Genomic DNA, 23,688 nt, shown 5'->3' on the forward strand with positions numbered 1-23,688 from the left:
TTCGCGCCACATGGCGCCACACGGCGCCATCATCTCAGCATCTCTCATCATTTTCTGATGGAGCTGCATCATCACTCCAACATTATCAAAAGCCTCAGACATATCAACATTGTGAATATTTAGTAGAGATGTAGGTCACAGCAGATGAGGAGGGTCTGAACCAGGTAGCCGATGGCCGGTATTTATATAGTCGGCAAGTAGCGCCAAGCGGCGGCAAGTTCAAACCAATCTGGCGACCTTTGGCACAAACTAATCGCCAAGTGGCGCAAAGTAGCCGTTTATTGGCGCGAATGGCGCCAACAGGGTGAATTTTGGAATCAAATGGCCGTGTAATGGCGCGAACTAGCGCAAACTGGCACAACATTTTGGAGCAAGCCGGGTGGCATCTGGCCCACGCCATATGGCACCCAGTTTATTCCACTTGGCGACACATGCCGAGCGGACATTAATTCGGCGCCACAGCGATCCACTACGCGCTAATCACATAATCTTTGGCGCGAACTGGCACCAACTGGCGCTGGCCCAGTGGACTCCTAGCATAAGTTTGTTGAGGTGTTCCTGTTGATTAAGAATGCATACGGGTTAAGATCGCTCAAATTCGTGCTGTTCAGAAACGGTGTCAAAGTCTGAATCGTCATATCAAAAAACAAATATTTGTAGATGGTGGTAAACGACTTGACATAGCAAACATGACATTATGATTCATTTTGATATACGTATTGCGTAGTGAGCTTTACGTGTGGATATTCCGTGTGTGTGTGTGTGTGTATTGTGTTTTTACAGACGTGTGTCAATCAGATATGATTATTTACATCTGGGGACTGACCTTTAAACTTTACCATCCGAAAGAGGTGACATATTAGTTTCGAACCTGCGTCCTAGGCTGAATCAGTTTGTACCTTCCACTGTTAGCTGGATTACAGGCACACGCCACGACGCCTAGCTGCAGAAGTGTAATGAGTATGAAACTATAAGGTCACGATCGTTATGCATGTATCGTCACGAATATGAACACCTACAAGGAAAATGGCGGAATCGCCTACGTGTGTACGCACGTTATATCCATTCGGGGTTTCCCAGTGGCCTTATAGAGGCTCTTTTGCAATAGGCTGTTGACTATTAATTTCTTGCAGAATGATAACACTTGGACGTTGTTTTACGTCACCGTCGTAACTACACGTTTGCCAACAACCCGTTGCCATGCTCAGTTATAAAGTTAACACACTTTTTAATGAGAGGGCTCCGTGTCCTGGACTTTAAGAGATTAATTCGGGGAATTATTAGCTTTTCTTGTCACGCATATATCTCAAGGGTGTTGTTGACATAAATCACGCGCGTAGCTGTGGTCTATAAATACTCGATAAACTAAGAGAACGATACACAATCACGTGAGCTATGTTTTTAGCACATTACTGTGATGGTCCATGATTTATTGACATCGCGGAAAACAGAACCAAAAGGCCATGGCCGATTTTCAAGGTAAGAAGATTTGATCACTCGGGAAGTGGGCTGGTAGAACAAAACAGAGTTCTTTTATGTATATTGTGGAATTTGTATTGCCTTTTTTTCCGAAAATGTAAGTTGTGATGGTATTATAAACAGAGAAAAGATTAGCAGAGAACTCTCAAGGATTTATATATCAATTAATTTAAATATTATTTGTTTATTGCCGTGACGGATGATATCAAAATTAAGTTATTTGTTTTATATTTATATATATACATGCATGACAAGTGAAAATGAATAAATAGTTACGTGAAACGTCTCTAGGTTCGAATATTCACACATTAGTATTTCTCAGCTAAGGACGACATTTCGATGTCCCAGATATTTGGCAGATAAGCATTTATTTATTTTCTTGTCACTATTACACTCATGTTAAATTTCGAAATATTGAGACGTAAAAAGTACACATACATAAAATAATATATGTAAAGATGAATAAACATAATGTGAGAAATCAATTGGATTTTGGACATATTTGAATAGCTGTTTAATTAATTGTTCCTCCTTACTGCCTTCTTTTTGTTGAGGATTAATTGTCGGTAAATGTAGCTGGTGTAGCCGAATATATATCAACTCGCCTCCGTAGTCTAATGGTGTATGTGTGTATGTAATTGGGTTTTTACAGACGTGTATCAATCAGGTACCGACCTATAACGTCACCGTCAGAAAGACGTAACTCAGTTTCGAACCTGCGTCTTCGACTGAATCAGTTTGTTACTTCCAGGAGGAATAAGCATTTTCTTTTCGAGGTTTTCCTAGTGGCCTTGAAAGAGGGCTTTTCGCAACAGAATATTCACAATCCGTTTCTTCCAGAGTATTTATATATTGGCTATTAATAGACCTGCAGAAGTATGTTATTTGTTGAGAACGTAATTCATATCGCTAGAGATTAGTAGGCTTCGCCTCAAATGATGACTCATTCGTAGGTCAATTGTTGACATAATCTACGTCGCTATGCCTACCCTATCATAAGTAAATAATAACTTTGTTTACTTGTATTTCATCAAACTGGATCATCGTGATCACGAGAGAAAAAACCCCAAAGGACTTTGTCAGATCTTCAAGGAAAGAGGAATAAATTGGTCAGAAATGGGGCTGTTATGACATCAGTGCTACATGCTGTGGGCTTTATTCCCTCAAATGTATATGTTTAATGCTTTACGAGTATTCGAACCAAACGGTTAGGGGAATAATTAGAATTAGGTATAGTTTACATTCCAGGGTAAAATTCCGATCATCAAGGAATTAACACGGAAGACGTAGAATTGTTTTGTTATCACCTTTGAGATTGATGCGTACATGTGTGTGGAGGTGTTGTGGTATGGTGGTTCAGGCAATTGACTCTCAATCTAAAGGGGCTTTCACACCGGGCCTTGCGTAGAGTTGCGTAGAGTTGCATAGAGTTGCGTAGAGTTGCGTACCGACTACGCCGATCGTACGCAACCCTACGCCGATCGTACGCAACCCCTATGCCGACCTACGCAACTGTACGCGGAGGGACGCAAATGGGTACACGAGATGAACGCAAAAAAATAAACATGCTTAATTGTTTCGCGTACCTTCGGCGTAGACACTTTACGCAATTACGCAAATCTACGCAACACTACGTAACTGTACGCCAAGCCTACGCAATTGTACGCCAAACCTACGCAACTGTACGCCAATCCTACGCAACAATATGCTACCCTACGCCAGTCCGATGAAGCATTGAAAACGTATAAAGACGTATTACATCCAACCTGCTCGCAGCCTAGCCACAATGAATGCTTGATCCCTGCTGGTCTTTTCATTACTATTCCTGCAGTGCTACATTTTATTCGTCCCGCTGGACTCTGTTGTTGCTGCTGAACTATATCTGCAGGATTTAATTATTTCTGCTTTAATTACTGCAAAAATGCCAGGAAAAAAGGGCAAGGGTTGTGGTCGAGGCGACTTGTTTCCATCCCTCTGGAGTATCTGGGCACATGAGAACTTCGTCAGATAATTCATCGACTATTGCCTGGCACACTTGTGGGATAAACACAGAACTAGTGTTATGGGCAACTCGGAATCCATATTGAAGTGTTTTGTAGCTGTTGCCGGTGGCCAGAAACCTCAAGGTGACAGCCAGCTTTAAACCAGGTTCCAGAGACTTCCGGTAGATATTATCTCGTTTGGTAATCCTCAGTGCAACTCGTGTCAGAATTTCATGGAAATCCTGTAGTCCCATCCGCATGAAATTGGTAAATGCAGAAACATCCTCAGCATGCAGTTCTTTCATCAGCTGCTCATATTGCCCATGCAGGGGCCTGCGCTGGATCCAAGGTTTTACCCACACACGTCTTCTTCTTCTTCTTCTAGCTTCTTTCCTTCTCTGTTCTTGTTCTTCTCCCAAGCGTTCATGTTCTGCCACATGATTTATTAGTCTTTCCAGGGCATCCAGATACTGGAGTATTATACCTTTTAGCCGAGGGCCCAAACAACTCATGATCTTTTTCTGCCTGTGTTATTACAACAGTCATCTGTAATTCAAACAACAGTGATGTGTTCTGGACAGCAGGCAGCAGTGGATTGAGGGCAGAAAACTAGGTTTATAAAGTGCCAATGGCTACACTCACGGCTCCTACGAGCGTCTATTGCTTTTTCACATGGCACTTTCGCACACAGTAAGCAACCGTACGCAACCGTAAGCAACCCTACGCCAGGCCTACGCAAGCGTACGTAACCCTACACCAATTGCCTACGCCGTAGGTACGCGGTGCGTATAACCTACGTAGGAACTACGCCAAAGTATCAATTTATTCATGAGTACGCAGCTTAACTTCGGCGTAGTCAGTACGCAACACTACGCCACTCTACGCAGATCCGGTGTGAAAGGGGCTTAAGGAATGATGGTTTGAACCACAGCTTTGGCAGGACACTAATTCCAGATTTGCCACTTTCCACCAAATGCTAAATCGGTACCCAGTGGGATGTAATATAGTTTGCTATAGTTTGTATTCCCGTACAGTCGGTTTGATTATCAGATCGTCTGTGAGGGTTATACCCCTATAAAAGTATGTGGTGGCAGCATTTACCAGTTTGGTGAGGAGGGTCTGACGTTACATTTTCCTCCAAATGCTAAATTGGTACCCGGTGGGATGTAATATAGTTTGCTTAGCATTGTGGGCGGCTATAAAATGGCGACTGACTAGAGTGCTCCCCAGGGAGTGCAGAATGCCAATACATTGTGTGTGGGTAAGTCGGAAACCGATGACAGGGAAAGAAAATATCTGCAAAATGCTAAGAGGCTTTTTTATAAGTTGAGTTCTGTTTTCAGACCGCAAATGCCTTCGAAGTGCATGGTTATTCATTTTATTCTTATCTATGACATTTCTAGTGCCCTTTTAGAACCTAAAATTGCCCTGAAGGTAATTTTAGACCCAAAAATGTATGAAATTCAGCAAATACGATTAAACCAATTTAGCTCCACTTTCCCAAAAATACGGTGACCGTTAATTAATTATTTAATTAAAAATAGCAATACATGGGCCGGCTGGTTGTGCGTAATATAACCAACACGAAAACGCCAACATTGGCTGAAATACGACGTAAAAGTATTAGAAATCGTTATATTTTTGGATATTTCAGCCATCTCTGAACCGATTTTGATCAAACAAATATGATTTGTCATTTAAATTGCAGGTTCTTTCAAATTTGACACTCAATTTTTCATTAGCTCAAAACAAATTATTTTGTGTAGCGCCCTCTGCAACAGAACTCATCTATCCATTTAATCTAAGGATTACGGGTTTGAATCCCAGCCCGCGGCACCAACGTCGTTTGGCGAGCCCCGTGTGAGATATTAAATCCACATTTGCAACTCCCCTACAAGATATTAAATGGGGACCGGTTGGATGTGAAAGTCAATATACTTCGCTTAGCATTATGGGCGTCTATACAATCGCAACTGGCTGAAGTGCCATCCAGGGAGTTCAGAATATAAATTTATTGTATGTGGGTAAGCCTGGGACCAATGACAGGAAATTATATATCTGTAAACGATGAGAGACCCCTTCGATACATGAAGCGCTATATGAACCCAGAATATTATCATACTTTATATTTGTTCATTTGTGGTGGATGTGAGATAGGCAGAAGGAAGAGGGAATTAGACAAAGTGGTGGAGAAATATAGCGAGAGCAAAGGAAGGAGATAGAGGACAACAACAAAATAAACGTTCTCACGAACATTTTCAATGACCGACGCCGAAACCCTCACATTCTGCTCATCGCCAAACAAGGTATAACATATTCAATAACGTGTCTTTACAGCTATTTCGTTCTGAAAGTTACATGCTCTGTTCACTCTTTCTGTCTCAGCTATCCTCGTAATAACCTTACTGACATGGGCCGCAGTCGGCGTCTTCGGAAACACTCCAGAACTGTCCACGACGACCGGTGACACTGTCAACATACCATGTGTCTTCGAAGAAGGCACGTTACGTAACATATACTGGTATTACGACGATGGCACTGGGCCTCAGAAGATATTGTTTCTTTCCAAGGGGAAAAAAGAATTAGGAGCAGAATATGCAAATCGAGCAAGTTTGCAAAACGACAATTCGACGCTCATCCTGAAAGACATAGCCGTGGCTGATGAGGGGACCTATCGATGTGACGTGGACCGGCAAGGGCAAACGCCAGTGCCCAATATCAAAACCAAGCTCAAAGTGTTCAGTAAGTTTCTTTTCTGATCTCCATGACGACCTTGAACAAGTATTGATTATTCAATTGTTAATATACAGAGTGAGTCAGAAAAAAAATGGCCTACCTTTAACAAGTTGTGTTGTTTGAAGTATGAATATTTAATCATGGGTTTCATGATATGTCTTGATAGAGTAATCATCCCAGTACATTTAGGTACCATTTTCTTTGAATTTCTGCACGCATGACTGAACATCAAATAATCTTTACAAGACTGCAGAGATTCAAATGAAATGGTATCTACATGTACTGGGAGGATAAATCTATCAAGACATATCATGAAACCCATGATTAAATATTCATACTTCAAACAATAAAACTTTTTAAAAGTGGGACATTTTCTCTGACTCACTTTGTAGAACAGTCACATTTGCACGTAAAACCTAGACGCTAAGGCCACATTAGAACAGTTATGTATGATAATAATAATATGAATGATTTTGTTTACCCATGAAGCCTGATCAGCACCAAAACTGTTTTTGGTAAAGGTCCTACAATTATCATATCCCAAGCAACTGTCAGGTCCCTGTTGATATCTGTGCTGAGAGCGGTAAATCGTCATTAATGAGTTACCCACGCACAGGCCAGCTTAGAGTCGGTTTGGGATTCGAACTAGCAAGATTTGGATTGAGAGCGAATAAACAACTTTACCACGACACCTACAACTTGTTTGCTTAATGTTAGTGGTATTATCATGATTATGGTTGCTGTTGTTGTCATTGTTATTATTAGCATTAGTATTGTTATCGCTTGTATTATAATTATTATTATTAATAATAGTGATTTTACTGATGATACTATATATTATTATCATTATCATCTTTCAACTAAGGTCTTCGCCCTGATACGCTTCCAGTGATCTCACCTTGTACCTGGGCTGTCGATTCTTCATCCTGCAGCATTCATACCAACCAATCCTTCACCCTTACCTGCACACTCCCCAACGTTTATCCTGTTCAAGAAACCGAACTCATTTGGTATCGGGATGGAAAACGTGTCTCATATACCGACGACGTTACGCAGAACGATGACGGGACCACTGATATCAGTCGACAGATTCAGGTGTTTGAAACAGGAAACTTTACCTGTAACGCCACATATTTTTCGGAATTTGGAGGAGAGAACGAAGCCGTATCAGTTGTAGCATGGATCAAACCACCCGCAGGTATTTTCTATAAAAAAACTCTCTGAAAATTGGTACCTAACACTTAATAAGTTGCTTTTAGCGCCCCCCTTTACTATTGATTGTTTGCCACACATGTAATTTTCTACATAATAATAAAGACAAATTGATATCATTGTTGATTTGAGCAACATGAATGGCTTTGCAAAATGACTAATTTCCCGTCCCGATTTAGCCTAATTACAACTTCCTAACACCGGTATAAATAATCTAGCACTGGAAACAACCATTAAAGCCCTTGGTATATAAATACAATGTTGCACTGTAAGTTCCTTTGTGTGCCGATACTCACAGTTTTCACTTTGAATATATGTTATTGATATCATATCAGAGTACTTTATCAAGGATTATATGGTACTTTATTAATATTATTGTTATTGTTATCATTATTATCAGTATTATTAATGTTATCATCATATTGATCATTATTGTTATTATTATTATCATAATTATTGTTTACACATGAATATGTTGAACAGATCCCTTCACAACATCTGTACCAAACACACCGGGAAAGAAAATGACGAGTGGTAAAATCGCCGGGATGATAATAGGTATTGTGCTGTTTGTAGGCATCTCCCTTGTGATCATCATCTTTGTCATTGTTAGATCGAAAGCACAAGGTATGTTTGCATTAAGCATGACGAGCATTTTTGTCATACTCGGCAACATAATCATAATTTTTTTGTTTAATGTTTCAAAAGGATTCAATATGGCAATCAAAGATAAATTTATGATTATTATTATTATGATTATATGCTAAATCTAACCCAACCCTTTTCACAATGTGTATAACCCAAAACACAAAGTTATTTTTCCCTCTTTCAGGATATTTCCCGTCTGTTTTTATTTAAATAAAGAGAAGGGACACAGTATTCGTGGAAATTCAATTTTTATATTCTTAGTTCTTGTTTTTTTTTGGTTGAGTTACAAAACCAATCTAAATTTATAGAGGAAATAAAGCGATAATGAATAATAATCGGGTTTCCATTCCCTTTATAGGTAATTGCTCCTTTTCAAGTAAAACCAACTCGAATGCTACAAGTGATAAAGGTATGTGTTTTATATTAATTTACATGATGACTAGGTTGATGTGTATATGTCAAAGCTCAACGTTTGTAAATCACTTATTGCTATCAATTAAACAGCAATTGCCACCGAATCATGTCGTATTAACGGTATGAGAGCATAAATCAGAGATTATATTTTATGACGATGTTATGATTATGGAAAAAGTGAATTCCTAATCTAGAGAAAAAGTTTTTGACACAGCAAAATTATATGTACAATCAAAATAATAAAGGAAACTATATAAATACCGAATCTTATCTTTTGTTTCTATTTTGTTTGCATTTTTAAACCCGTTACTTCATGATTTGTGTACAATCCTATTAATATTTTTACATTTTCTATATATAAGCAATGTAAGAATGAAACCAAAAAAAAAAAATCATATTTTCGTTGTATTTCAGTATTCACTATAATTTATACAAGTGCCGATTAGGATTTAAATGGGTAAATTCCATCAAGCATGGTAAATACATGCAATCACCAACATAAAATAAGATATTCTAACTTTAATATTAAAAAAATGTGTTATTCAATAATACCAATATTTATCTTCAATACCATCAGCGGAATCTGAACCATGCATCGAGCTATCAACCAAAAACAGTTCCGAAGTTGTAAAAGGTAAGATCATTTAACCCTAATAAGGCCGGGCTATTTGAAGTCTTACTACGGCCGGGGGGGGGGGGGGGCATTATGGCCCCCCCTAAGATCTCGGCCGTGAAACGGCCGATCTCCGCGAAAATTTGCACGCATGTCAAGTGAAGTGTATAGAACAATATGATAATTTCAATTTTTTGAAAAAAATCCCTCATTTGCATATTTATGGTAATTTATGCAAATAACGTCATAAAATCACATTTTTACCCATAAATCCTATATTATTCATATTTAAGCATTCTTTTTCACTACATATATTCATTAGACCATTTGGAACAATAATACGACAAAAAAAATTGGAAGAGCCAGCTTATTCCTTATGTTATCTCTTGTTTTGATAATTTCTTATGTATTTCATTGTTTTTTTAACTTATTTATGTTATTGTTTTTTTTTTCTTTTCATTTCTTCCTACAATTCAACTATTTTGACTCCCAAAACAACCACCTAAACTTTAAACAAGACCCAATAACCAATGTTTGATCTATTTTTAGGAAAAATGACATTTCCATATGTTTTGTACACAAATCACAAAAATGAGCGATTTTCGGGCTGACATGCAAAGACAAAAGGTCACGTGACCTTGTAACTATAGGTCCGATTTTTTTTTTTTTTTTTTTTTAAATGCGCAAGACTCTAAAGAAAAAAGTCAGCGAGCGGCGAGGCGCCATCCATATGCGTTCTCGAACAATCAGAAAAATTGTGGAGGGGGGGGGGGGCCATAATGCCCCCCCCCCCGGCCTTATTAGGGTTAAGGGGTTTGAAAATGAAGTTTAAAAGATGAGGTCGACATATATGGCTGTACAGAAGAGAAGTTACTGTTTGACGGGACCTCCCCTATGTTTTTTTACTGGATGGTGGATACCCCCTCAATTCAAACAATTCCATATTGGAAGAACGCATTGACTGCATCTGAATTTGTGGCATTTGTAGCGGAATGTTTCACTGGTTCAGTATTTTTCTCTCAGTTGTCTCATTTAACCGCAATAGTAGTATAGTCATAGTAATGTCTTTTACTATAACACAAACGGCATTATAATGTAATGTGAAAGAGATTCAGTTATTTTCCTAACGATATAATTTCCTTTAGGAAAGTTTATAACTCGGTGTTTTATATGGTTAAGTCTACCATATTCTTCAAATATAGCCCCTTTGTAATGTGACGGCAGAGAGTCATAATACAAAATGAAAATCAACGTGGAAAAAAATTCTTGTTCTTGATATTGGGCAATTGTTGTCACGTATTTTATCTATTTAAGATTGAGTAAAATTGACATGATCGCATTTACAATATTTTGTCACACGTTGTTAAATCAAATAGCCTTATCATAATTTAGTATTTAGAATGGGCACCTATAATTTATTTTCTTTATCTTGAGTAATGGAAATTAAAACAAATATTTCGACAAAATAATATGTTTTTATAAAAAATAAACAGTAATAAAAGGGAGAAAACACTTTCTGCTCCTCTTGGTATCTTCTTTTTTAGCTAACTATGTTTTAAGGCGGTCCACAGACAAGCTATAACCGAAACAAAAGCTTGCAATCACCACTTATAACTCTATATAAAGGATTGCATGAACATTTCTCCCAGCAGGAGATGGAGATAATCGATCTCAAAACGGCAACGATGATTCTCAACAAGATCAAGGTATGTAGAAATGTTGTGATCTTTTGAATAAGCCTTTCGTCTATGAGACACAAAGTTCGAATCCCTGCCGTCGAGCACTATCGTCCTTTGGCAAGAGGTCATTTTACATTTGTCATACTCTACCGTGGTAGGAAGTATTCCTGTAATGCAACGAGCGCTGCAATTAACCGGAGCTAAAATCCGGGATAACAATATCCAAAATTCTTTGGAAGCGCAAAATGTAGGTCATAAAGCCCATACGTGTATGCCGTATAATCAGCATGAGGACGTTGTTAAAGAGATAGTTGAGTTCTGTGGCAGAGGGCGCTAGACACATTTATTTTTTGTGAGGTAATGAAAAAAGGAGTGTCAAGTTTGAAAGAACATACAATTTAAATGACATAATCATCTTTGTTTGATCAAAATCGGGTCAGAGACGGCGCAAATATCCAATATATATAATAATTTCTAATATTTGTGTCATCATCATCATCAACTTCAGGTGGCGCTGTAAAGCGCTGCTGTGGTCTTCACGAGAGCACGCCATGCAACTCTTTCACCTGCCATTAGTGTTGCACCTTTCATTCCTTGTCCAGACACTTTCTTGATATCATCAGTCCAAGATATTGGTGGACGGCCTCTATCCCGTTTTCCTTCGACTGCTCCTTGCAGTATTTGCTTCTCAACACCTTCAGATCTTCTAGCAATGTGCCCAAAATAGTTTAGTTTTCTCTTTATGATTCCCCTTATTATGGTCAAGTCTGTTCCAATCTTTTCCAGGACCCACACATTTGTCTTTTTATCTTTGCATGACACCTGCAACAGCCTTCTGTAGCACGACATTTCAAGACGTCATTTTACATTTGTCATACCACCACAAATACAAGTTCATTTGAACTAGCCGTTGGAAAAAAGAAATAACACCTTAAACGCCGACGTTGGCTTTTTGTTGGCTTGTTCGTGATTGATATAGTACGCACAACAAGCCGGCCCATGTATTGTTATTATTAATTGATTAATTAACGGTCACCGTATTTTTTCTTAAGTAGGGCTGAAGTGGTATGACCGTATTGGCTAAATTTCCACACATTTTAGGGTCTAAAATTACCTTCATGGCAATTTTAGGTCCTTAAAGGGCACTAGAAATGTCATAAATAAAAATAAGAGCAATAACCATGCACTTTGAAGGCATTTGCGGTCCGAAACAAGAACTCAAATATCCCTTTAAGACTTCTTTGATGATAAATTCACTGTTATGGTGAAAGTAAATCGTCGTCTTGGACGTCATACATGTATGGATATATATTTCTTTTAAATTCGACCGTCATATGTACCGTCATATTAACAACGTCATATTAAGATTTCATTTATATTTTCTTGAATAATTAGGCTAAAACCTAAGCTTATGAGGTTCATTCAATAGCAACAGGAAAGAAACATGAAAGTTAATGACAACTTTAAGTAAACTTCAAAATTGGCCTCTACTTTGTTTTTTAGGAAGTAGTAATGTCGCATTGCTTTGTTTGCATTTTTTTTTTTTTTTTTTTTTTTACTGAATATCACGAACCAAACAAATTCCTACTTTCATTACACATAACAATATTCAGTCTGATAGAATATTTTAGGTTAAAGGGATAGTTGAGTTCTGTTTTCAGACCACAAATGCCTTCAAATTGCATGATTATTGCTCTTATTCTTATCTATGCAGTTTATAGTGCCCTTTTAGAACCTAAAATTGCTATGAACGTAATTTTAGGTTCTAAAAGGGCACTTTAAAAAAAAACACGGTGACCGTTACTTAATTATCTAATTAAAAATAACAATACATGAGCCGGCTAATTGTGGGTAATATAAGCAACACAAAAATGCCAACAAAAAAAGCCACCATCGGCATTGACTGAAATACGACGTAAAAGGCGTTATTTCGGTTTTTTCAACGGTTTTTTCAAATTTTGCTCTTATTCTTATCTATGCAGTTTATAGTGCCCTTTTAGAACCTAAAATTGCTATGAACGTAATTTTAGACCCCAATATGTGTGAAATTTAGCCAAAACGATCATACCAATTCAGCTCCACTTTAAAAAAAAACACGGTGACCGTTACTTAATTATCTAATTAAAAATAACAATACATGAGCCGGCTAATTGTGGGTAATATAAGCAACACAAAAATGCCAACAAAAAAAGCCACCATCGGCATTGACTGAAATACGACGTAAAAGGCGTTATTTCGGTTTTTTTCAACGGTTTTTTCAAATTTTTCAAAATATCTAATATTTGTGGTGGTACACTAGTTTTAGAAATCGTTATATTTCAGCCGTCTCTGAACCGATTTTGATCAAACAAAGATGGTTTTGTCATTTAAATATTATGTTCTTTCAAATTTGACACTCGGTTTTTTATTATCTCACAAAACAATTATTTTGTGTAGCGCCCTCTGCAACAGAACTCAACTATCCCTTTAAAGTGTGAATTAATTATTGAGCAAACAAACTAGAATTATTCTTTGAGGTTAACATGATAACATTTAAAACAATTTTGTGTGTGGATCCAATTGAATTTCATGTCATTAAGATATCAAAGCCGCAATTTTTAGACCAGGCATTTTGTTGACATTGTTTTCCAGAAACAACTCATAAGTAAATGTCAATATTTATCTCATGAGGTTAGAACATTGATTAAACAAATTAACAACAATTCAAAACTTTTAATTTGACATACATTTTATTTAATTTGATGTTAGATTTCACACATATGTACATACCCCCACAAGAAAGTATGCACACTCCTTTGGAGTACGCAGACATTTATACTTACGCCCCCACACACAGTAGTCTATTAAAGGGAGTGTCTTTCCTCAACAAATTAGCATTTTTATCAAGACAACAAGAAATAACTTTGCTAACCACGTCCCCAGTTTCAATCGAATGATTAAATGCGGAAATTCATCGATATTCATATACCCATTCCATTTAAATTTATCCTATAGCAGAAGAAAGAGATCCTCTAACTCCTCACCAAAACGACGGTTATTCCCAACAAGATCAAGGTATGAACTCATGTTCTGGTCTGTTAGATACGTCTCTGGACTGTGAGACGAAAAGTTCGAATCCCTGCTGCCGAGCGCTATTTTCCTTTGGCAAGACATCAGTTTTTATTGCCCACACTCGTCTCAGATGTACTGGGAAACTGATGGGATTTGTTCCCTGAGTGCTACATTCAACCAGAGCTAAAGCCGGGGAAATAATATCCAAAGCTCTTTAAAAGCGTATACTATTGAACCAAATGAAGATCTCCCCCTTATTTTGTTTTTTTAAGGTGATCCTGGTCGATCATGCGGAATTATAAAATGCTTGTATTTAGGATTCCCTAATCTTTAATCATGTTACAGATGTAGCCACATCATCGATCTCATCTCCTAAACAAATTAAAAGTATTTCTCCTGCAACTAATGCTCCTGCTACTACTACTACTACTACTACTGCTGCTACTACCGCTACTACTAATCCTGCTACCGCTGCTCCCATGTCAATTTAAGATTTACACAATAGCACTCAGAAAACCCCGTTTCTCGAGTATTGGTTTTACTTTTTAGATTTAACTGAATCTTGGAAAATCTTAAAAAGTTCCTAAAAGGAGCGTTCCTTCTAGACTTCCGTTTTAGGACCGCCGCATAATGTCAATACTCCGAATGGAGCCGTTTTTTCATCAAAGTGAAGAAGTAAAGCAAAGAAAGGATGCCTCCTGAACAAATTTTCAAATGTTCCCGCTTGTTTGAGATATGAGAAGAATGATGTAAAATTTTGGGACCAAACTCAAATTCCACTTGTTTGTAGTCCCATACATAAAGATTGATACTTTCAAAGTCGCACATTTTACACCGTTGTTATTGAATTGATATACGTAATCTTGCCATATTACTCTCAGATACAATTACAATTTAAAACTAAATGGGGAAATCGTATTTTCCTTGTGTTTAGTCTATGTCTGTCTCTTTTAGACTCAAACTGTTGTCAGGGTGGTCCAAAAGCGAGCACTATACGTTGGATAGCCAATTTCTAGGGTAGATTAAATAAACAAAGAAAGAAAAGAGTATTTTCACCACGTTTTTGAGGATCATTCCTTGTAGTAAAAAGCGCATGGAGATATGCTAATCAATAGACATTTCAAAAGAAGAACAAATTCGAAATCAGGTTCTACTTTAAACTTTATGAAAAATAAAAAGCCAATTGCTTTGTTTGCATTGAGTTGTCCAGGAATGATATTTTGTACTCATTTAAATTTACCTTCTTTTTGTTTTGAAATAGCATCAGCAGAACCTTCTGAACGACCAACAGAAAAACGTTCAAAAAATGAAGAAGGTGAGATACTCTTGTTTCATAAAAAAAAAACCGGAATATCAAAAAAGAGAAAACAGTTTCTGTTAATTTCTATTTGCATCTAGGTATCTTCTTTTAAGCTCAGATTGTTATCAGGACGGTTTAAGAGACGGGCATCACGTTTGATAGCAAGTGCATTTATCCATAAGGTTACAAAAAAGAATGCCCTCTCCTGGCTTTTCCAAAATCAACCTACAGAAAAATCAAGTCCACGACAGTCTGTATGTAGTTTCGAGTTGGAATGATGATTAAACTCGTGCATAATGAAAATTGAATGACTGTACTGTTTTACTGAGCAACAGAAGAAAGAGGTTGTCAAATATATACTACATAATATTGAAATGTGATACCAAAGAGTTCGCACATTAGGTAGGGGATAATAATTGTACAGGAATTATGTGATGTCCTCATTTAAAGTAACTTAATTTTGGTTTCTAAATAGCATCAGCAGGATCTTCAAAACTCACTGAACGACCAGCAGCAAACGGTTCTCAAAGTGAAGCAGGTGAGACAGTCTATTTTGTTCCATAGAAAATGAATATTATAAGGGGAAGACACTGATGATACGAAATGATAGTAAGATATTCGAACATTTCTTCTTTTTTTTTGGTTCGGAATCGTTCAGAAAATCCCTGTTATCCTTCTAAAAGCTGCCTTTAATAAAAGGCCATCGGTATAATCTGCACAACTTGCTGAGCCTCCCGGAAATCATTCCAAGAAAGGAAATAGAAAGACCACATAATTCACTAGATGAAATAAAAAAAGGCATCAGAAACCATTCATATGCATGTTATATAAATATTTATTTCTTCATTCTGTCAAGAACGAAAGAAAAAACACCAAGAAATATAATTTTAAAAAATGCTAATAATTTAAAGATCCGCATCATTGTAATGCATGTATATTAAATCCGTAAATCCTTAAATTAAATTTGTTTACCCCTTCCACCTCCCAGCATCAAATAAATATATGAACAAATAAATACTAAAAACTGTTGTTTCATGTCCATTGCACACACATTGAATGATGCTGGATTAGATCATCTTGCTGACGATTTTTCCCAAGAAGAAGGCTTCGGTAACATCCAGTTAATTCGATGAAGACAATAGTATACTAAATATAAATTCTAGTATCAATCGAGGGATCTCTTTATTTTTTCAATTCAAACTTGGACGCAATATGAGACATTTTTCAGTGTGCTAAAACTGCACCAGAATAAAAGACCAAGATTTTGTTATAGTTCTTTTTGTTTGTAATCAAGAAATTAAACAAGTTTGCTTTAAAAAAATAAAGTAGAAGTGATAATAGTGCTTGGCTATACGGATATATCAGTACGAGAAGTCTCTCTTCATCTTTAAAATTGGTGAATGCCTTTATCTCTTATTTTGCCACATAAATTATTCTTCTTTTCTTAGCTTAGTGATAGGATTGATATGTTATCATACCATACAAATAAATATAAATCGGTATTCGTCAAGCTGTTTTATCATATTGTTGACGAAAGAATTAAAACCTGGGCTACCGTATCATTGTTTATTCACGGCTGATAAAAAAGGAAACGACAAACCGTTCGAATTATGCATTTTTCGTGGCTTTTATTAAACATGGGATTCTTTCATTTCTACATGTATCATTTTACCCTGGCGGTACATGAATTCACGCCAATACTATAATTGCATTACACACAGATTTGAGTATCCAACAAAATTACAGAACTAATGCTGGCATCTAAGCTGAAAAATGAGGAATCATGTGAATAAATGTATTCTGCATCCCATACATAAACCTTAAAATCAAAATATCTCTGCATTGCCACGAGCACTCCTTGCTAGCCGTCAGGAATGCCCGATCAGACGTGGAAGATTTTTATGTAACCCGGATGCACCACCCATTCTCAGTTCTCATCAACGATTCCAGCAAAAGTGCATTACACACATATTTGAGTATCCAACCCGATTACAGAACTAGTGCTGGAATCAATGCTGGAAATTGAGGAGATTTGCGCCCCTTACATAACCTGATATCCAAGCGTTTAGCCATTAGGAATGCCGCCCGATCAAAAGGCGTACATTGTATGTAACCCGGGTGCACCACCCATTTCCAGCTCTCATCAACAATTCCAGCAAAAGTGTTCCCAACCGGGCTCCATCACTTCCATCCAGGTATACCTCCCTACATACAAAATCGAGGGAGGCTCCTGAAATTACTTGTCTTACGAATTATATACAATCTTGCTATTATATGTAAGTGTGATGAAGGCCCAAATTGATAAAAATCCGTCCAGGTCAGCGACCTACAATTTAAACAGTGATTTTATATATATGTATAGCATACACTAATTGCAATTACATATGTCACAACGCAAATTGTACACGATGCGCGTGTTTAGACTCCCCCCCCCCCGGGGGGGGGGGGGGCACTCCGTGACCCCCTTTCGTATGAGGTGAGGGCGAAAACCCAATCTTCAGACCCCTGATCTGAGAAAGATGACCGGGACAAAATTCCCCCACGGCCAACGACAGCGGAGCCATCCGTATTAAAACCGCTGATATTCTTGCGACCTAGCAATTCGCTCCAAATCCGAGTAAACTTTCAATTTGATATAGTATTATCCTGGATGTCCTTTGGAAATATAATTTTCCTGTAATTCACTAACACACTCACTGAATAATTTCAAAGCCAATGTATACAGCGATACATCGGTATAACGAGGTTCTTGGTACCGTTAAAATTACCATGCTACGGCAGAAATGCCGTTTATGATCGAGATAACAACAAACGACAAAATATGGTATAACGAACTGGAACAAGGAATATTATCTTGCTATCTTAACAACATTGTTATATATCAAATACCCTTTAATTGAGAATCGACTGTATCGTATATATTCGATTGCTTGACCTACAGGCATGTAAAACAATCTCCATGCATAATTGCATTCGTATCTGTGATAGAACACAAGTATCGTGTCAATCATAACTTATTTCTTAAACAAACAAAACCATTATTACAGAATCGTATTGCTTGCAAGACAACCTAATGCTACACAGGCGGTGATATTGGGGTGGTGAGTGGGTATTTTTGATTATCCAAATCGAAAGGTCTTGCCTCTACCAAAAGCCACGAGAGAATGACACGATTTTCACATGCGCTCTCGTAATCGCGTGTTATGCGTTTTGTGTGCAAAAGAGAGCGCATTCGTAAACGCTCCAAAAAAGCGCGCCTTGTCCAGAGGCGCCAAATTCCAATCAGCGTGTTTCCACAGAAAAAAGTGGAACACGGTTTATCTTTTTCGGAATATTAAACCTATCTGTTTCCACAGAGCGAACTCAGCGCAGCATTCCGATTAGCCCCGATTCCGTGTTTCAAGTCAGGCAAATACCATGTCAATCGGAAGTCAAGATTCCACGCGATCATATGTGGTTCGAACGAGTTGTTCTTTCTCCCGCCAGCGTCTTATTTTTTCGTACCACGGCAAGCCTAGATTGAGCTCGAGAGTGGAACCTGCGCGTGCGCACTTGCAAAGGAAACCAGCACATGCGCACGAGGAATCCGGTAGGGTGGTTAATAGGGTGATAGTAATTATACAAATCAATCTTTCATCAACTCATCGTTAGCTCAATCGGTAAAGACAGCGTGATACTAATAGAACTTTGGAGTATTGAGGGTTCAAATCTCAGTTTATTTAGTTTTTTTTCCTTTATAAATAGTGAGGCAAAGCAATAAATAATCAAAGTCCAATTGTTTGTGACCTCTTTGCAAGCTTTCCTAGCTTGTTCTGTATGAAAATGAGTTCATACTGGAATCTGGGCTCGCCGTGGTACGAAAAAATAAGATGCCTCCCGCCAGACACGGTTTGTCGCTGTGTGTTTCCACAACGATTTCACACGGATCGACACGGCAATAACCATCTCCCAGAGGTGGTTATGATAATCCGTATCTCGGTCGACACGGGTCGCCAATAAACCGTGTTGCTGTGTTTCCACCGGAAAGTTACACGGTATTCCACGGTATTATACGTGTAATACCGTGTAACGTTTTTTCTGTGGAAACACGCTGAATGTAAACAAGCTTATTGTTGCGTCACATTGACCAGCAGAACCAAACGAAGATGGAGTTGTGTACCAGCCGATTAATAAATATTTTTGAAAGCGTTTTTGTAACTCTTTAAAATGTCTTAAAAGAGCTTATTGCAATAATAAATAAAAGCCCACTTTAAAGGTTGACCTTGGGTAACTTTATACACTTGATATCGAAAAGTTTGGTTCAATATTATTGATCGTGTTCCTTTTTTGGGGGAGGGGGGGGGGGGTATAAACAACGGCCAACAGAAAAACGTTCCGAAAAGGACGAAGGTAGGACAATATATCTTGTTTCGTAGAAAATGAATATGAAAAGGGCAAAAACACTTTCTCCATCAAGTGTTCATTCTCTTTTCTTCAGTCTCAACCCAATGTTAGGGCCGTCCAAAGAAGAATGCTCGTCCTGGCTTAATAAATCAAGCTGTCTAACCTAAAAGCAAACAATATGAAATTCATTCCATTACAGCATGTTTTAATTTCGACTTATAATAATAATTCAGCTAATTCGTAATGAAAATTGATTGCCTGCACTGTTTTACTATTAGCATCATGAGCAAATAGTTGTAATATATTTTCTCAATATTAAGAAAATTTGAGTAATTGTTTTCCAGATCAGGTACATAACAAGTTATTCAAACTTTTTCAATAGATTGATAATGATCAATATTCAAGATTGATTGTTCGGAAAATCTACAATGTACTTATAAAAAGTTGTTTCCTTCTTCTTTTTAATACAAAATAGCAGAATATTCTAAACCCACTGATGGAAAAGGAGAAAACCGTCCCACAAACAAAGAAGGTAAGAAATATATGTTGTTAAATAACAAAAAACGAGTATTACAGGGGAAAACACGGCAATAGTAACCTATTTATCTATGCCTATCGACTTTTAAATCATATCTCATTCAGGCGATGTGTAAACACATAGACTAGCGATTAAGTATTAATCAGCATACATGCATATATATTAAGCAAAAGAAAAGAAGTATCTGGATTCAAAGCCACATTATAAATTTAGAATGTATTTGCATAATGTTGCATTCATTTTAAAGAGCGATTGTTCGTTATCCTTTGACCATATTCCATTTACAGACCTGGGCCCTGATTCATAAAAGTTGTTATAAATAACAAGTGTCACATTAGTGAACCAAATTTGCTCAAGATCAATCAAATGCAACGGTGACACGTGCTTATAATATTGTGAAACTAGTTAAATATCATAGATTTATGAAACGGGGCCCGATTTTCTGTCAATATAACACCATGAATTTTGGTTTTCCACAGTTGATAGCTTAACCCTGACACCATCGCCTACTGTGACACAAGGAGGAAACGTGAACAGGTACAGTATTGCCATACACTGCAAACTATTCAACAATGCATCTTAGGTCTTTTTAATTTCAGAGGACTTTTACTAATAGATTTCGAGATATCTTGTATTTACCACATGGCAACTATTATCATATCAAATATTCAAATATTTGTTTGTCTTCTTTTGGTGTATATCGTAACTCTGATATTAAACCTGCAATTAAGAAAAGATATTTCGGTTTCTTGGTTGGTGAACTTATGATGATGATGATGATGATACTACTAGAACATACTACTATACTACTACTACGTTTTAAGAGTCAATTAATTACTTTGTGACGATTAACATTTACCTAAAACGAATATAGTTAGATTGTAAAAATATAGTTGGGAGAATTAAGGAATCGATCAGATCAGTTTTCCCAAATTTGTATCGTTAACAATGGTCTGTTTTCACTCAAACTGTGACATTATCTCTAATTATATATTTGGCATTGGAGACCTAAGCACCATTTTTGTCTCATCTGAACAATGTTCCAAGTCCCTTTAGAGATGTACATGCGTGGGTATATGAAAGGCAGCACACATACTCGCGATACCTATACCATCTTGCGAACTTTTAACACACGGGAGCGTAATACCCTTTGGCTCAGTGTTATGTAGTGATCGCCAACTTGCCTACTTCACGAACGACCGAGTCTAGTCGTGCCGCGCCCGATTTATCCCGAGTTTCGATTGACTGTTTAAAACTTTATTTTCAAAATATAACACATTATTGATTTGTGATTGATTGAATACATATACAAATGCACATTATTATAGTTCTGTAAAATATATTTATTTACGAATTACTCTTGCAAGTTTAATTTTGGAATTCGAAGATTGATGGTCAATATCCGGGCGTTGTTAGATCACGTTTAGCGAGCACGCAACGTATGCGTACATGATATTTCAATTTGTATGCGATGTGGCGGTGTCCTTGTGCTGCCCTCTCTCTCTCTCTATATATATATATACGCATGGACATATTTAAGTACAGATGGGTTTGAAATACTATTGACCAGTACATACCTTTACCCAATTTATGTTTGTATATCCTCTTTTGTGTTAAAGGATTCTCTAGGGATACAATATACTTGTAATGATGCTGATCTTTATTTTTTTTTTTTAAATTATTTTTTGTTTTTAACTTAACAGCTCTGACAAAAGAAAAATTAGCGACCAGGAGATCATGAAATTGTCAACACAAATATCCTGTGATAACTTCACCGTTTTATGCGTGGAACTGGGATATGATATTGCCTTCTCTAACAACATTGTAACCAAATGTCAATCAAATTATTCTGCTGCGTTTGTGGAAATATTGCAAAAATGGAAAACCAAGACGGGTGGTTTTATCCATAATCTTGATAAAGCTCTCGTGAAAGCAGATCTCGGAGGACTAGCAGATCAGTATAAGATGTAAACTAACAGCCTCATCTTCGACAACATCTCGTTTGATTTACATAATGAATAATTATATTAATAATAATATTGTATGGTTCGTGACAATTACAGAACCCATCCGATTACTCAGAGTGCCCTCATTAATTTTACCGTCGACAATATCTCCAGTATCCTATATTCAAAGGAGAAAATAAAAAAATTCCTCTCATTCTTTTTTAAAGCTTGTTTTTCATTCAGTGCATAATCGATAACGTTTGAATGTAATCCTAACGTTTTCACAGTTTAAGCCAAATCTGAAAACAATCTTGATAGGTGAAAAGTGTATGAATTAAAGAAATCAATGTATACTTTGAAAGCGTATTCCCCCTACTTTACGAAAAGAAGGAATTATACAATGCATCATACTCTTTGTTCAAAATAACTTTTTGTTTTCAATCTTCGACTTAATGTTCTGGTAAGCCCTGTAATGCGACATACACGAAGTGCGGCCGACGTGATAAACTTAAGTTGTCCATCAATACCATGCTGGAATTATTTTCAAAAATTCGCTGAGCGTCGATAAAGAAACCCCCATTTTTTAACAAGTTTCACGTTGTACCTGGAAGCTCCACAAGAAAATATAGCAAACAATAAGGTATAAATATGCAAATGTATAATTGTAGTCGTTGGAGTATTTCTTTACCTTTGCTGTAGGCAGAATTTTCATTTTCTTATTTCTTTGTGGTGTGATCGTTTACACATGTATATCGCCAATTTTTGTCTAATCGTTTTCTACTTATGTAGTGTTGCATAAGCCAACTGGGGTGTCATCGTTCTAAAAGTGCGCCTTTCCATGACGTAAGCCTACATGTAATCATGCATGGTAACTCGGGCAATTTTTGTAATGAAAGCCCTTATAGTATACAACTGTGAAGTGTTTTTTGCCTGCATCTCGATGATACTATATATTAGCTTTATAAAGTCATCAAAATAATACAACACATTTCACTTATATCATTTAGAGTGCAAAATGTCAACAGTCATTTTTTTATATGCAAATATTCCCTTTCTCGAATATTTTTCATACCATGTTAAACTTCGTGTATAATGGTGATTTGTGCACTTGATGCTGTAAACGAGAATATAAAGTTTGACAAACGCATTCTGGAAATTTCCTATATGTTCTTCCTCCTAAGGATCGGTACAATGAGACATGAATGAGAGAGAATAAGTATGTGGTGATGTAAAAGCTTACTGCAATACCTAAATATGTGTTAAAAATACTATGTCCCTTTGCAGCCAACGTCACATTCTGTAGAACTTTGCAGGAATTATGAATATGTCATGTATGTCCTATCTGTGAAAATTTAAACGTTAGCAGTGTCATAATATTCAAATTATGGGAGGAAACCTATTTACTTGCTAAACTTCACTGTCAGACACTATTGAGTGACTGACTGGCTTTTGTCTTCTTTGGTAATAATTACATAACATGAGATGTAAATAGGCCAAGAGCATTAGGTCAAAATGGGCTTAAACCTGGGAATTTTTGTTAACAAGCTGATTTTTTTCAGGATAGCTCCAGGATTATGTCTAGAATAACATACTAAAAGTCCTCGTGTATCCTTCTTGAGCGTTTTCCGCAATCCAAGATGGCGTCCAAAATGGCCGCCATTTCCTGAATTTCTTATAGCTTCGCTACTAGATAACCCAAATACAAAA

General features: G+C 37.1%; 1 protein-coding gene across 1 annotated transcript; it reads left to right on the forward strand.

Annotated features, from left to right (window-relative positions):
• The first annotated feature begins 1,373 nt into the window (after positions 1-1,373).
• On the forward strand, positions 1,374-8,605 carry LOC755466 (T-lymphocyte activation antigen CD80-like). The gene is made up of 5 exons (XM_011666339.2): positions 1,374-1,479; positions 5,847-6,203; positions 7,063-7,395; positions 7,893-8,036; positions 8,562-8,605. Exons 1-5 carry the CDS (start codon positions 1,464-1,466, stop codon positions 8,603-8,605), a joined length of 894 nt encoding a protein of 297 aa, XP_011664641.2. The 5' UTR covers positions 1,374-1,463.
• The last annotated feature ends 15,083 nt before the right edge of the window (positions 8,606-23,688 follow it).

The sequence above is a fragment of the Strongylocentrotus purpuratus genome, unplaced genomic scaffold (assembly GCF_000002235.5).
Source record: "Strongylocentrotus purpuratus isolate Spur 01 unplaced genomic scaffold, Spur_5.0 spur5_scaffold_1, whole genome shotgun sequence".
Classification (NCBI taxonomy): domain Eukaryota; kingdom Metazoa; phylum Echinodermata; class Echinoidea; order Camarodonta; family Strongylocentrotidae; genus Strongylocentrotus; species Strongylocentrotus purpuratus.

Bases quoted from the DNA above. Each gene is read 5' to 3' on its own strand.
- LOC755466 (XM_011666339.2), top strand. The intron at 7,396-7,892 runs GTATTTTCTATA...TATGTTGAACAG, and splicing joins ATGGATCAAACCACCCGCAG to ATCCCTTCACAACATCTGTA. The intron at 8,037-8,561 runs GTATGTTTGCAT...TCAATTAAACAG, and splicing joins TGTTAGATCGAAAGCACAAG to CAATTGCCACCGAATCATGT.